This window comes from Carcharhinus amblyrhynchos, chromosome 11 (assembly GCF_965287045.1).
Source record: "Carcharhinus amblyrhynchos chromosome 11, sCarAmb.v2.hapA, whole genome shotgun sequence".
In the NCBI taxonomy this organism is placed as follows: domain Eukaryota; kingdom Metazoa; phylum Chordata; class Chondrichthyes; order Carcharhiniformes; family Carcharhinidae; genus Carcharhinus; species Carcharhinus amblyrhynchos.
Window position 1 is genome coordinate 55,007,404 of NC_137334.1, and position 16,510 is coordinate 55,023,913.

General features: G+C 44.6%; 1 protein-coding gene across 11 annotated transcripts in view; it reads right to left on the reverse strand.

Moving 5' to 3' along the window:
* Positions 1-16,510, reverse strand: part of baz2ba (bromodomain adjacent to zinc finger domain, 2Ba) — a 276,122-nt gene that overhangs the window by 97,397 nt on the left and 162,215 nt on the right. For all 11 annotated transcript variants that reach the window (XM_080199128.1, XM_080199127.1, XM_080199132.1 and 8 more), the window contains 3 exons: positions 15,035-15,289; positions 10,090-10,485; positions 8,025-8,649 (listed from right to left, as the gene is read on the reverse strand). In XM_080199128.1, coding sequence (XP_080055254.1) covers positions 8,025-8,649; positions 10,090-10,485; positions 15,035-15,289 — 1,276 coding nt within the window. The remainder of the gene's footprint in view (positions 1-8,024; positions 8,650-10,089; positions 10,486-15,034; positions 15,290-16,510) is intronic.

Genomic DNA, 16,510 nt, shown 5'->3' on the forward strand with positions numbered 1-16,510 from the left:
TGAATGGTCTTCTTTGCATGGTCAGGATAAGTCTGCCTTCTCCAGTCTCCTGCTGAACCTCCCATACACCCCCTCACACCTCCTGGTTGATCTCTCACCCAACCACCTTGTGGGTTGGCTACACCTCTCACGAGGTACACCCCTCTCCCCCCACAAATTCCTATGGTCCCCCCAATCCCCATATTCCCCCACATTAGCTACTATGCTCTGACACCCATTCAAGGGCCAAACGTACCACATCTCATTGTAATATAGTTCTATAATTAAAAATATCTTTCTTCACCCACAGAGACTCCAACCCTGTTATTTCATACACCAAGCTCAGCGAACTCCCAGCTGATGGGAGAACTGGCAGCACTCCCACCTTCGGTCTCCCCGTCTGTCTCACTGCAGAACAAACTCCACCATACAGGTGCAAATTGGTGGAGTCATGCCAGAGTTCGGTATCATCAAGCCCTTTAAGAAGAGAGCAATTCAGTTGGCTGGTGAGGAGGAGGTCCGCACCTGCGCCAATGGCGGTGGGGGCATCAAATGAAAGTGAGAATCCTCAAGACGGCAGTCATTCTTCAAGCTGCAAATGAGTAAATGTCCTTTCATATCTCACCTGTAATGCACTAATGCCAACTCCCTGCCTTTGCAGGCAACTCACTCAAACAGCTAGGCCCACAGACATGAGCAGCTCCAAGGGAAATGTCTCGGACCCACCGGAGTGGAGTAGCATCACAGCTGTTATCCATACCTGTCACCAGTGCAGATACTTACACTTTGGTAGGGTTACTTAGTAGACAGGCTTCTGGGTAACTTACTGGTGAGCACCACACGGCCGAAGATCCACAGCAAGCGGCGGCAGGGACATACCAGGAAACCGGCACTCAGAGGGATGACAAGGGTCCAGACTTGCTGTGCCACTGGCCAATGACAAACCCCTGGATCCGGTCATTCTAAAACTGATGGAGCTACAAAGGCAAAGCCACGAGCATCAGGAAGGGATGGCAGCTTCCCTACTCAGACTGCTGTAGGAGTCTCATCCCCTTCTGTCTGAGGAGGTGCTGCTGTCACTCCGATGCAACGAGGCGAACACTGCGAGAGCGATGTCTCCAGTGGAGACCTCAGTGCAGGATGTGAACTCCCTGGCGTGCAGGATGTGAACTCCATGGCGTGCAGGATGTGAACTCCATGGCGTGCAGGATGTGAACTCCATGGCGTGCAGGATGTGAACTCCATGGCGTGCAGGATGTGAACTCCATGGCGTGCAGGATGTGAACTCCATGGCGTGCAGGATGTGAACTCCATGGCGTGCAGGATGTGAACTCCATGGCGTGCAGGATGTGAACTCCATGGCGTGCAGGATGTGAACTCCATGGCGTGCAGGATGTGAACTCCATGGCGTGCAGGATGTGAACTCCATGGCGTGCAGGATGTGAACTCCATGGCGTGCAGGATGTGAACTCCATGGCGTGCAGGATGTGAACTCCATGGCGTGCAGGATGTGAACTCCATGGCGTGCAGGATGTGAACTCCATGGCGTGCAGGATGTGAACTCCATGGCGTGCAGGATGTGAACTCCATGGCGTGCAGGATGTGAACTCCATGGCGTGCAGGATGTGAACTCCATGGCGTGCAGGATGTGAACTCCATGGCGTGCAGGATGTGAACTCCATGGCGTGCAGGATGTGAACTCCATGGCGTGCAGGATGTGAACTCCATGGCGTGCAGGATGTGAACTCCATGGCGTGCAGGATGTGAACTCCATGGCTGAGTTCCATGGTGCAGGCACCAGTGGGAATTCATGAGTCTAGTGCCAAAAGCCACAGGCCTTCTAAATTTCTCCTGCTGTGCCTCTATTCCATGGAGGGGCAAACTGGCCGCCAGGCAACCAAAGGACCGCACTCCGGATCTTCCATCCACGAGGCTCTGGGTGTGGCCAGTCCATCTGACATCCCCCTCCCTGGAGTGACACACCTCTGGCCCCGCACGCAGAGGTGGGTAGCATTGCAACACCCATCTTGAAAGCAGGTCTGGACCCTCAAGGCCCAGTGGTACGCCCATCAAGATCACCTCAGGCAACAGGGCAAGGAACTCAGCAGGCTGCATCAACCTCAGCTGTGGATCCTGGAGATATTCCTCCTGGAGATATTCCTACATGCAGCAGGAGGGTAAGAAGAGTAAAGAAATATAGACACCTAGTAGGCATGAGTGAATACAGGCATCAGTGTAGATAGGTCGCCATTGTAATATAGTTGTATAATTAAAAATCTCTTTCTTCACCCACAGAGCCTCCAACCCCGTTATTTCATACACAAGCTCAGCGAACCCCCACACACACTTAATGCTCCATCCTTGTGGGTCCATGGAGATCATGAAGTGAATCATGAAGTGAACCATGAAGTGAACCATGGAGTGGACATCCCATGCCATAAAGTTCACATCCTGCACTGAGGTCTCCACTGGAGACATCACTCTCGCAGTGTTGGCCTCGTTGCATCGGAGTGAGAATGGCAGCGCCATGTCCGTCCCAAACTGACTGCACAATGACAAAGCACTTGTGCTAGTATCACCTCCCCCCACCCCCCGCCACCACTCCTCACCGCCCCCCACCACCGCCCCTCGCACCCCACCCCCCTCCCCCCTCCGCACCCCACCCCCCACCCTCCCTCGCACCCCGCCCCCCACCCTCCCTCGCACCCCGCCCCCCACCCTCCCTCGCACCCCACCCCCCGCTCCCCACCCTCCCTCGCACCCCACCCCCCGCTCCCCACCCTCCCTCGCACCCCACCCCCCGCTCCCCACCCTCCCTCGCACCCCACCCCCCGCTCCCCACCCTCCCTCGCACCCCACCCCCCACTCCCCACCCTCCCTCGCACCCCACCCCCCACTCCCCACCCTCCCTCGCACCCCACCCCCCACTCCCCACCCTCCCTCGCACCCCACCCCCCACTCCCCACCCTCCCTCGCACCCCACCCCCCACTCCCCACCCTCCCTCGCACCCCACCCCCCACTCCCCACCCTCCCTCGCACCCCACCCCCCACTCCCCACCCTCCCTCGCACCCCACCCCCCACTCCCCACCCTCCCTCGCACCCCACCCCCACTCCCCAAAGACATTCCATGGAGGAAGGAAACCACCTTCCCTTCATCAGCATTCACGCCTCTCACCTGTGCCTCTCTTCTCCAACAATGAAGAGGACAAGGGCTGTCGAGGTGCTGACAGCTTGCACAAGTCGGCTGTAAGATACATGCGAACACTGGGAGCCCTAAACCCGGAAGGGCTTACAGTAGGTGAGGTTAGTCTTCCAGCTTACACAAGGCCCTTTCAGCTCTCTGTCAGGCAGGAATCAGACATACCGCTGACGATGAGAGGAGCATCACTTTATCCTCAGTATATCGTCATCATTCTCCTACAGAGTTCAGCCAATGGCTTCAGGTCCCTGCCCATGAATTCAGGCAACATCATGAAAACATAATAAGGACCGATAACTGATTAGATGTTAGACACCATGGTAGGAGAGCTGTTCACCACCTAGTCCTGCTTATCCCCAAACCGAGAGGCTATGAGGGCATCCCTTGCAATCGGCCCATTGCCTGGCATTCCTCCTCCTCCTCCTCCATGTGGTCAGCCCCACCACCCTCATCATCCTGGGAGATTTGGCACTCCCACATCTCCTCCTGAACCTCATGGTCTCCCATTTGCAGTGGCAAGTTGTGTACAGCATAGCAGATCATAATAATATGGGATGTCCTGAGGTTGCACTGGAGGGAACCCCTTGACTGGCGCAGGCACTGGAACCGCATCTTGAGCAGTCCAACTGTCTGCTCACCCAGTGCATTGATACATGAGCCTTATTATAGTAAAACTCTACCAGTGCATGTGGTATCAGCACTGGCATCATCAGCCACTTCCTGAGTAGGTACCCTGTCCCTAAGGAGCCATCCCTCCGACTGCCGGTTTCCTTCAAAAACAGCTGGGATCTGTCATGAATGATTCAAAGAACAAAAAAACTACAGCTCAGGAACAGGCCCTTCGGCTCTACAAGCCTGCACCAACAAGCCGCCCAACAACTAAAACCCCTACCCTTCCAGGGAGCATATTCCTCTATTCCCATCCTATTCATGTATTTATCCACATATGCCTGGGAAGCAGGCACACTTGCATTATGCATATCATGTGGTTGCAAATGAGTTAGACGTTGAGGGAGTGGAATCCTTCCCGGTTCATGAATGGTGTTGCTCTGCGTAATGGATAGGCAGGGCCAGTTAGGTGCAGTCAATCAAGCCCTGCAACGGGTACATGCCTGTTAAGTGACTCTGGTGTCCTTGATAGTCTCACCCCAGTCCAAGTTAATATACATGCAAGCCCTGATGCATTTGTGTGCGGCTGATTGGAGGTGCAACAAAGGTCTCTTGTGCTGCCCAGAAATGAGACGCTTGCATTAGGATTGAGAACAGCAGTAGCTTTAAGGGTCACAGGCTGTGTGTGTCCTCCCACTCCACAAGATGCCAACTCTTGCAGTAAGGGGAAAATGGTGATCCACTGTCCCCTGGGACAAACGGAGTCCTCAATAGCACTAAAGCTCCGACATCTGCAGATAGGATGACTGATGTCAGAAGACGCTTGGCCAATACTGTCTCCTACAAGGCTTCACCATCTGTGGTGCTGCTCCCTTCTGCCACGGTACGCACATCCATACTGTGATTCTTCTCAACCCCACCAGGGTGAACCTTGACAACCCTTCATTGCATCCAAGCCCCGCATTCCACCTTCACTGCCCAACAGGGCATCACGCTAAAAGGGCAGCTGAATGACAACATCATGACTGGAAACCTCAAAGATAGCCGTGGACATGACGTTGAGTGGGGTGTGATGATAGACATCAATATACAAGTACACATCAGTGCAATCTCCATAGCGTTGAGGCTTGTATGAGCTAAACATCAAGATGTTTGGCACCTTGGATTCTAACACTTTTGCTAAAAAAACTATTAAACCAAATTAAACAACCTGAAGGATAAAGTAAAAAGGGACTGCCCCTTAAGGGGTACTGCCCTAAACAAAAATAAATCATAAATGAAACTTAAAATGTTAAATGAAACTTAAAACGTCAAATGAAAATGTGATTAATGGAGTTTATAAGGCACTTGCTGTGGTGCCTGTGGACACCACATACTTCCTCTCCAGGGATACCCAATTGTCAACTGATGCGGAAGAGGAGGAGTCAGGTCGGACAAGCCCCTCGATCGCCCCCACTGCCTGGACCTGGCAAGTTTGGCCAGGCCCTGGAACAGGTCCACGAGGAGATCCTCCTCATTCTAAACCTACGTAAACATGGTCTACAGATTGCAAAAAGGATGGCTATCTTGGGAGTCCATTAACCAATGCATCCTGCGGTTATATGCAACAGCTGCAAGCAACACCTCCAACCCAGGGCGCCTTGGATTCCAAAGGATTACGCCTCGGCTCCAATCTGTGCCATTAATGTTTAGCTCTGGAAATTTAATTGGCAGGATTGACTAGTCTTGGGAGGATAAGATTGTTGCTGTGGCAACTGGCTTCCCCTTTTGGTTGATCAGGCACAGCTGATTCTCAAGAAGACTGCAATTAGTATGACCAGCAATTCTCTAAATGGCAGCCTCATTCTCCCAAGTCACAAGAGCAGAGCAGTTGATCTCCCTTTCATGAGGCAAATCTGTACTTATCAACAGCTCTTCCTGACAGTCACACTTGACTGAGAAGTGGTTTTATACTTCCATGCTACTAAACCTATTTGGACTGACACTCTTGCCCAAATGTGGGTTCCAGGCACACAGTAGTTGCCCTTCCTCAAGTGAGAGGATCTTCATGTCTCATGGGGCAGGAAAGCAGCCCATTACTGAGACCCCCACTCTGCCTAGCTTCTTACAAATCTGAAACCAAGGACTTCATAGTAGCCCCCAGTACTCCCCAACTACTTTCAGGGTCCCTTCAAGGAAGGGCACCCAGTTTGGACACAAGCCCTGGATGGAGGGCATGGGAAGTGTTGCCTGTCTACCAACCACAAAGCCCCCATAGAGCAAGAGGCGACCCAGCAGACAGGAAAGATCAAGACTGCAAGGTACCCTCTCCCCAAAAGACTGTCACAGTGACGCCCACCCCAAGGTGAACTTACCTGTGTCCCCTGAGCATTAGGCACCCTGAAGGGTGATGGCTGCATGAGCACTCACCTCTGAAATCTCCGTCGGAGGTCAGCCCACCAGGTTCACATTAATACAGATCCAGTCATGGCAGCATCCACTGAGTATTTAGTGTGGGGGGTATGTCATGGCTGAGTGCTTGATAATGATATGCTAATGTATTAAAATGAGATTCCCAGACTCCTGCGGCATTTAAAATTATTCCGCCGGGCTGCTGAAAATCAGAAATCGCGATCTCGCCGGTGAAATTTGGGTTTTCCCAATTCTCTCCAGATTTTGTGGCTGCACCGCTGATTCCGCGCAGATCGTTGGTGTACAAAATTCCCCCCCACATTTTTCACAAATACCCCATGAAGTGCCAGCACAATGTCAATGCTGTGTTAGCAATTTATGTTAATTACTCATGTCTTTACCCTTACAAAATTGCAGTCAGGTGTAGGATAGCTTTGCACTGAGAGACAAATATTCCTGATACGTGAATGAGAAACATAAGTGCCAACAGAATTCCATTGCTTACAAGATTGCTTCCGTTAGATCGTACAATTTTTCAGTTAAGACGCCACATTGGAGCTGCAATAATTGCTTCCTGATCAGCAACAATGTGTCCAAATTGTGGACGAGTTATTTCATCAGAGTTCTACCGCTGCTTGTTATTTAGTATCAATGCTGGAAACACAGATGGATAGACATTGGACAAGAACAGTACTGGATTTGGCTGCATCAACACATCATCTTGGCTAAAATAAATAATGAACACTTTAGTCAGATACCAGAGAGAGCCAACTGCATGTAACTACTCTCAGCATGGAATCAACGCAAGAACAAAAAAGGGAAAATAAATGCTTCTGACCAGTAATAGAAGCCTTCCTTCAATAATTTGTCGTCAGTAACTATTAGAAAAAATCCCCTCATATTGATAGTCTATTCCCTAATTGGTTCCTTTACATATCCCAGAAAATAAAATGCATTCCATATAAACTTGTGTCCAAGCTATTTCTGCCAATTTAGTTTAGAGAAACATTGAAGTCCCACAGTATTGTATTATCTTCATTATATGTTATTTTAATTCCCTGATATATACTCTGTACAATGCTTCATTGATATCAGGGAACTTATAAACTACTTCCAGTGTTTTCAGCTCTTTGCTATTCCTTAGATCCGCCAGTATTGATTCTACATTCTGATTTTCTAGACTAAGATCCTCTCTCTCTACTACTTTTATTTCATCCTTATCAGGATTACCCTAACTTATTTTCCATCCTTTTCTAAAAGTTAAATATCCTGGAATATTTAGTTCTCAACCATATCTCAATGGTGGCTATTTGGTCAAAGCCATTTATCCCCATTGGTGTCATTAATTCAGCTATCTTGCTTTGAATTTTTTAAAATTGTTTCCAGATAATTAGCACAATATTCAATTGGCTTCCAAATGTTTATGAAAATAAATTACAGCAATCAAGAGATTGCAGTGGTTTGATAAAATAAATTTACATTCAGTGGTAAACACTGGATGGAGAGAATTTAAGTGATCTGAAATAGGATCTACAGTTATGAAATTGATACAAGCTTGAAATTCCTATTGATACAAATAGAACGTGTGGAAAAATGAAGGGCAAAAGTTGTCTAGAACAATAGCATGAAACAGATGAAAAAAAATCAGCAGCTTGTTTTATTCACCATCTGACTTCCCTTCCATTAACTTCAATAGAAAGGAAGATTAGCCAAAGGGCAAAACAGGTTTTGGATTCATTACCATCTGTTTTGCTCTCGTCTAACATGAACTTCAACCTCTACATTTCATAAAAAAAACCTCCATTCAAAATATATTAATAAAGTACATTAATATAAAATCCAACCTGATTGACTATCAGAATCTTCCTCATCATCATCATCTTCATCCTCTTCTTCCTCTTCATTGGACTCATCAGAATCTTTGCTACTTGGAACATCAGAGTCATTCCCTCTAAAATGATCAGCCAAAGATTGGGTAGAATGATGTTGATGCTGGATAGGTGCAGTGATCTTAACACTCATTGATTTGTCTTTTGGAGAATTCTGGGATAATACAGGAGAGGTAGAATGTCGAACTGGTGTCACATGATTGCTGGAATGATTCTTCAAATTAGAACCCAGGGAAAGTGGTGAAATGGATGTAGTGCTACCAGAGTTTGTAACTACTTTGTCAGTATTCTTAATTTGGATTCTAGATTTGGTCGTAAGTGCCAAAGGGGCTTCCTGAATGACACTCTGAATTACCCCGTTAGGTTGCTGCTGTGCTACAAGTGCACTTATTATCAAGGGATTAGATTGGTTACCATCAACTGGAGGCAGCTTCTGGTGTGCTGGTGAACTAGCAGCAGATTTTGGACTAGACAAAGGGGTCTGGAAGCTCTTGTTACCACCTGCTGCTGCCTTCTTCTGGGCCTTGTACTGTTCTTGTTGTTTCTTTAATTGTGCTGGAAATGACTGCTTAAATAATTCCTGTACATAAAATGGAATAGTGAATTAACAAGCAGGAGTAAAATGTTGAATAGAATAAAAACAATGCAAGCCAAAAACAATATACAAACACTTATGACAACAATGGTGAATTTTACTTGCTTGTCATTTTAGTGAGTCTATTATCTTTCTGGTTTCACTTCACTACCTAGTACATTCGCAATAATTTCAAAATAGAAACTATAATGCTACTTTTCTGAAAGCACACTACTGGTGAAGAACTTTGCTCACAATGAACCCATGCTGCAGATTACAGGTGTGACTTCTACATAATCCTAGGACCAATAGATAAGCATTTGTAAAATCAGCCCAAATAAATTCAAAAAATTTTCATTAGGATCCAGTGTAGAAGCATAGCTGTACATTTTATAAAGACCAGAGCTACATTAAGGTCAGGTTTTTAAAACAGATGTAAAGCCAAGGCAGGAGCCTAAACCATATAACTCAATAGTTGGTCCAAAGATCAATGCTCATTGCTATTAAAATAATATATTTTCGTTGGTCTTCAAGACCTCCACTTATTGGTCACAGCCCGATATTGCAAATCACCAAGTACAGACAATATGAATTAAAGCAAATATCAGATGGTGCAAATTTATGTAAAGCATTACAAGAACTGTTATCAGTATGTCTGAATCATAAAGATGGTATCTGACAGATCCCCAAGATTTTGTGGGCGGGAGGAAGGCAGATTTGGCTCTGTATGTTAAAGAAAAACATTTTTAAAGTTGTCTCTTTGTAAAGGTAAACTTACAGAACAATGTGGAGTAGTTCTGGTGCAATGGTTTAAGCTCTTTCAAACACGGCTGTGAAGGATTTACATTACCTTAGAATCCTACAGTGCAGAAACAGGCCCTTTGGCCCCTCGAGTCTGCACCGAACACAATCCCACCCAGGCCCTACCTCCATATCCCTACATATTATACCCACTAATCCCTCTAACCTACACATCCCTAGACACTAAGGGGCAATTTCTTAGCATGGCCAATCAACCTAATCCGCACATCTTTGGACTGTGGGAGGAAACCAGAGTACCCGGAGGAAACACGAGGAGAACATGCAAACTCCACACAGACAATGACCCGAGCTGGGGATCGAACCCAGGACCCTGGAGCTGTGAAGCAGCAGTGCTGACCGCTGCAGCAGTTGCATTATGGCAAGTGAAAAGGATTTGTTACCAATAACACTATACTTAGAAAACAATTCAAAACGTAAAAAACCTAAACCAAGCTCTGAATTTACAATCACTGGCATTTAAACTTCAAGCTTTGCATTGCCTGATCAACTATATCTCAAATTATCACATTTATCCTCTTACTCCTTTAAGGTCGGTGGTGGCCTGAATTATGAGTTTTGCCGTGGTGCCTAGATTTTTCAGTTTTATGCATTCAAAATACGATAACTGAAGTTAAATCAACTTGCCTGCTTCAAACGAAGATCATGTGGTGACCCCAGTTCTTCAGAAGCAGATATATTCCCTGCCTTGAGAAGTTCAGGCAAAGCACCAGTTAGTTTTGGAGAAGATTCTTTCCTTCCCTGATGGACCAAAGGCACAGGTTTCATCCCAACTGTTAGTCCTGTGGACTGAATGACACTCTGATGTTTTTTACCAGACTCATCATTTGTGTGAGAGGTCTGGAAAATGAGGGAAAGTTGTGACAAAACCGGAGGCTGTTTTTGCTGGGATTGGAATGAATGTGAAGTTTGAGATTCTGTGGCAAGATGTAGATGCTGGTTCATTCTTTTGTCATGTGAATGCATAAGGTCACGAAGAGTCTGGCTTGTTTCTTTTGGCTCCTTCGTAATGTGCATCAAGCTCTGCAAACAAAATTTAAATTCATGAGGCAAGACCACAGGATTTTTAAACAATTAAATTTGGATCCTTTCTTCAGCTTTTTATACCATACTTGGCAATGCGAAGATTAACTTTAAAAAATGTTATCTTTAATGTTTTTGGGGAAAATTAGGACATTTCCATACAGAAAATAAGAACATAAGAAATAGGAGCAGAAGTAGGCCATCTAGCCCCTCGAGCCTGCCCCGCCATTCAATAAGATCATGGCTGATCTGAAGTGGATCAGTTCCACTTTCCCGCTTTCTCCCCATAACCCTTAATTCCCTTGCCCATCAAAAACCTATCTACCCGTGTCTTAAATATATTTAGCGAGGAAGCCTCCACCACTTCAACGGGCTGAGAATTCCAGAGATTCACCACCCTTTGAGTGAAGAAGTTCCTCCTCAACTCTGTTCTAAACTGCACCCCCCCCCTTATCATGAGGCTGTGCCCTCTAGTCCTGCTGTCCTTTCTGAGCAGGAAGAACCTCTCAACCTCTACCCTATCCATCCCCTTCATCATCTTATACGTCTCAATAAGATCCCCCCTCATCCTTCTAAACTCCAACGAGTACAAGCCCAGTCTATTCAGCCTCTCTTCATAGCTCAAACCCCCTCAACTCTGGTATCAGCCTAGTGAACCTCCTCTGCACTCCCTCCAAGGCCACAACATCTTTGCGCAAGCACGGCGACCAAAGCTGCACACAGTACTCCAGCTGCGGCCTCACCAGTGCCCTGTACAGTTGCAGCAAGACCTCCCTACTTTTATATTCAATCCCCCTCGCTATGAAGGCCAGCATCCCATTCGCCTTCTTGATCACCTGCTGCACCTGTAGGCTGGGTTTTTGCGACTCATGCACAAGGACCCCCAGGTCCCTCTGCACCGTAGCATGCTACAGCTTTTCGCCCTTTAAATAGTAGTCCCTCCTACTATTATTCCTGCCGAAGTGGATAACCTCACACTTGCCAACATTGTATTCCATCTGCCAGGTCCTCGCCCACTCGCTCAGCCTATCTAGATCCCTCTGCAGACTTTCTATACCCTCCGCACAATTTGCTTTTCCACTTATCTTTGTATCATCAGCAAATTTTGACATCTTACACTCAGCTCCCTCCTCCAGATCATCTATATAAATGGTAAATAGCTGAGGCCCCAGCACCGATCCCTGGGGCACTCCACTAGTTACCAACCGCCAATCCGAATAGCACCCATTGACACCCACTCTCTGCCGCCTATTAGACAGCCAATCCTCTATCCACGCTAACACCTTACCCCCAACTCCATGCCCCCTAACCTTCTGTAACAACTTTTTGTGTGGCACCTTATCAAACGCCTTCTGAAAATCGAGAAACACCACATCCACCAGTTCCCCTCTATCCTCACATCCTCATAAGTAATTGCATCAGCACTTGTGTTGGAGCCAGTGGTGTAGGAAGAGATAAAGGTCCAAGGAAAGAATGAGATTGGGTCCTTGTTCCTGCCTTTATCTAGTTAATTTTTTAGAAAATCAAGCAACTGGAAGCTGAGAAGAGAAAACAATTTGGTTTGCTTGTGATGCTCTGCACAGTTGAATCCTTGCTAACAGCAATCAAGTAGGTTCACATATTAAGAATGAGCTCTCAAAAGGTGCATATGTAAAAACCCTGGCTGGTTTATCATTTCCTGAGAAATATGAATGCAGATTATGGCGCTCTTACTAACATTCCTCAGGCTAGTGAAGAGGATCAAATCTGTTTTAAATGGTTTAGATAGTTAAGAGAATTAATCATTCTTTTAAGGAACTAAATCATCAGAGACCTTTCGTTACAAGTATGGATAAGTAGAATAGATGAGAGAGCAAGCTTGGGCCAGATGGAGAGTGATTTTATTATTCCCTTACATGCAAGTATAAAATGTGTTGGTGAGATCATGGAACACCCTACTGAGTTTGCACTGTACCCTCGCTAAAGCCTCTTTCCTCTAGCCTCCCAACAGCATGCAGCCTAACTTGGTACTAATTATTCTTAATAAGTTAGATACAGACCATCACCTCTTGGCTTTAACATCAATACCTCTTGTAGCAGAACCTAGAACTCCACTAGCTTTTCTTTTACAGCCTTAAATTGAAGCCCCATGAACCTTAAATCGATAAGGGTACTTCAATATAGAAGATAATTTCAAGTGTTGGTTCTTTTACAAAAATATACCATCATACACCTCCTGATATGATGTTCCATTTGTCACTTTTTAATTCATTACCCATCTTTTCAATATTTCTAAGCACAGAAAATCATCCCTCTGAAAGAGATTAGTCCCTCTGCCATGCTCTTTCCCTATAGTCCTGCAAATTTTTCCCTTTCAAATATTTATTAAATTTGAAAGTTACTAATGAATCTATTTACACCACTCTTTCAGGCGGTGCACTCCAGATCAAACTGCATAAAAATATTCTACTCATCTCCCTTCCAGTCCATTTCCTGAATTACACATTCTATTTGATTTTTTGTCATCTGATTAGGTCCCAGAAGGAGTACTGTGCAAATTCTGAACACCAGGCCTTGGAGTTGGCATAGAGCAGATTTAACAGATTGGCACTAGGGATAAAGAACATCAGTTATTTGGAAATAACTGTGCTATAACTTCTTTTTATAGCAAAGAAAGTTAAGAAGAGATTTGCTAAAAGTTGTTCCAAACCATGAAGGGTTTGAATGGAGTTTGTAGTGGCAGAAGTGTCAATAAGAAGCCACAATTTAAGGTAACTGACATGATGGCATTGTGGCACAATGGTTAGCACTGCTGCCTCACAGCACCAGGGACCTGGGTTTGATTCCTGGCCTGGGTCACCATCTGTGCAGAGTCTGCATGTTCTCCTTGTGTAGGCATGGATTTCCTCTGGGTAATCCGGTTTCCTTCCACAGTCCAAAAGATATAAATTCTCCATTAGTGTACCCAAACAGGCACTGGAGTGTGGCGACTAGGGGATTTTCACAATCACTTCATTGTAGTGTTAATGTAAGCTTACTTGTGACAATAATAAAAAACTTTAAATAAGATCCATAAGCAATCTGAGGGACATCAGTTCTAATGACATGGACTGTACTGTTTGAAAGGGTGATGGAAACACATTCAAACATAACCTGGAGAAGGAAATTGGTTAAATACTTAGAGGAAAAATCTACAGGGCTATAGGCAGGATGAGACAAATTGGACAGGTCTTTCGCAAAGCTGGCACAGGCACAATGGGCTGAATGGCCTTCCGTGCTGCACCTTTCTATGTGAAAATGTTGACACCACCCCCCTCCAGGCTGATGTTCTTAGCAAAAAGTAAGAATGTAGTAACAAAATATTCCTTCCCCCTGCAATAATCTGAATTCTGCACAGTTAATTAAGATTCAAGGTAGCAATCTGAATCCTTCAGAGTAGCTACATCCCATCAGGAGGGAAACAAAATATTAAAGCAATCCACACTCAGGCACGAGTGTCAAACATTTACCCTGTGCTATTAAAGCTACCTCTGAATTATAAGTTTTGATAATCCAGATAAACAAATTAATGCCAGAATCTTACCACTGTTTAGGCTGGTGGGATTTTTCCATCTGGCAAGATTTTCCTATCCCGCCACAGTGAATGGAGATTTGGCTGGCTGCCAAAATCTCCGACTTCACTGCAGTGGGAGCATGATGTGATTGGCAGGTAAGATTGTGCCCAAAGTCTTTTTTGTCATTATCTGACGGGCTCAGGATTTTACACTATATTTTAAGACTACTTGGACCATGTAAAGAAAGAGCAGCAGACTGATGTCAGCATTGATTAATATGCATTGCAACAGCATTCAGGCAGAACTGACAACAGGTACAAAGTGTCAAATAGATCATATTTGTATGGCATGATTTGAATGTTTTATCTTCAGTTCTGTTAAAATGTATGCTGCCACATATTTGCATCTGTTACCTTTGACCTTCCATGTGTATTAAAATTAATGGTTACGCTTTACAACATAACTGATTACACTACAGTAACCTTGCTGTGGTGTATAACCAAATTGTTTGATCAATACCTAGAAGTTCTTTATCTAATTCATGATTTATCTATCTTATGACATACAGCTGTTTCAATTGATCTTCACAAACTTTCAGCAGGTTATCATATGGAATTTATGTTAAGACACATTTTTGTGCAAAACTGAACCAAACAAAATGAAACCACAAAAGGTCAAATGAGAAACAGAAAACTGTAGCAAAACAATTTTCTTAAAAAAATTGTTAAAATCAATTGAGCGCAACTTATCAAAAAGAACATCAGCAAGCTTAGGCAAATAATTAATGAAATGCATTGACTGTCTTTTGAAAAGCAGCCACTGTTGGAGGGGAGGGGTGGAAAGAATGAAAGTCAATGCAAATGTAAATCCAAGCTGGTGAAAGGCAAAATGAATGTTTCAGCACAGATTAACAAAAATACTAATTACGTAAGTACAAAGTTGATCAAAGAATAATCAGAATAAAACATCGCACACCTACTTAAGGACTCAACAATTTGTTGGGTTTTTAATTTTACCTTCGTCTTCTTCGCATGTGGAGCTTCAGTTTCGGAATCTGAATCACCCTCTTCACTATCTTCTTCACCAATACTATGATCATCATCCTCCTCCTCCTCATCGTCATCATCATCGTCATCATCGTCGTCGTCGTCATCATCATCATCAAAATCGTCAGAATCACTGCTGCTCAAACCCTCACTGGAAGAGTCTGATGACGTGCCGGATTCGCTTTCACTATTGCTGGAGCTTTCAATTGCTTTCTTTCTGGGTTTCTATTAAAAGTTTTGCAATTTGAGGAATTGTACAAGATATTTCCCTTCAGCAATCCAAATACTTGATGTTAAAAATATAAAACTACCCCATCTTTATCTTCCCACGTATCATGGCACAGTTGCAGCTGAACACAAGGTGGACACAATCTGCTCGAAAACTAAAGCATTATCATTTTTGACTGAAATATTTTTCAAATTAATCGCTCCAGCCTGGACAGCAGCAGCTCCAAATGAACACACAGGACACATGCACTGTAGCAAGTATTCCAGATGCAAAATTACTTCTACTTCATGGCAAAACAGATTCAGACATTTGAGAACAGCACCTAAAAAAAAAAGCCCTCAAGATTCTAGATCTTATGAAGATGAGGGGCAGCAGCCAGGAATTGCAGACTGCCCTATTCTTAACCAATATCAACAGCACAACAAGGTGCATAGAAAAGCTGGGGGTTTTTTTCAGAATGTATTTAGTTGTAGCTAATGCCAAATGTGTATCTTTTTGCTGAGTAAGAATTTTTCACATTTTACATCAATCTTTTTGATGCCTCCAAATGAAACCGGAAAAGAAATACCATCAAGGCTAAGTTATCTGCCAGAGAATTATTTTCACAACAAATGAGATAACTTATCCAAAACTAATGTCACTTAGTGGCCAATATAACTAACCTAAAACATGTTTAATATTGTGAGTTTCTCATTAAATATAGCTCCATTTTCTCATTGAATGATGATAAGTCATTACTTGGAAATGAAAAGTTGTCACTATTGGTTTTAAAAGTTAAATAATGATTTAAACTGCGTTATGAGTAAACCATCTTCATTACCTCTGGGACATCACTAGTGTGAGACTTTTAAAAAAAATACATTGTCAAAGTTCTGGCCTATCTGAAAATTATGAAACTAGAAAAAAAATCATGCAACCTTTAAATACTTCAGCTAAAGATGTAGCCAGAGCTTAACTATGCTGATACAAATTTCAAAAGATTGGCAAACACTGGAAAAAATCCCCCCAAAAAGGAGCATCACAGTTCCCAGGAGTTAATTGCAAGGCAGTGCAAACTTCAAGCTGTCTGCTAATTTGAATGTTATTAGTATGCAGTCCACACACTGTCAAACTTGTGCAAGATTAGTATTTCCTAAGACCAGTCTGCACCTCTAAGGGGAGGTTCATTCTGGTTGCAACTGTTGCTGGATGTGGCTGGAAAAGACACTGATCTGCAA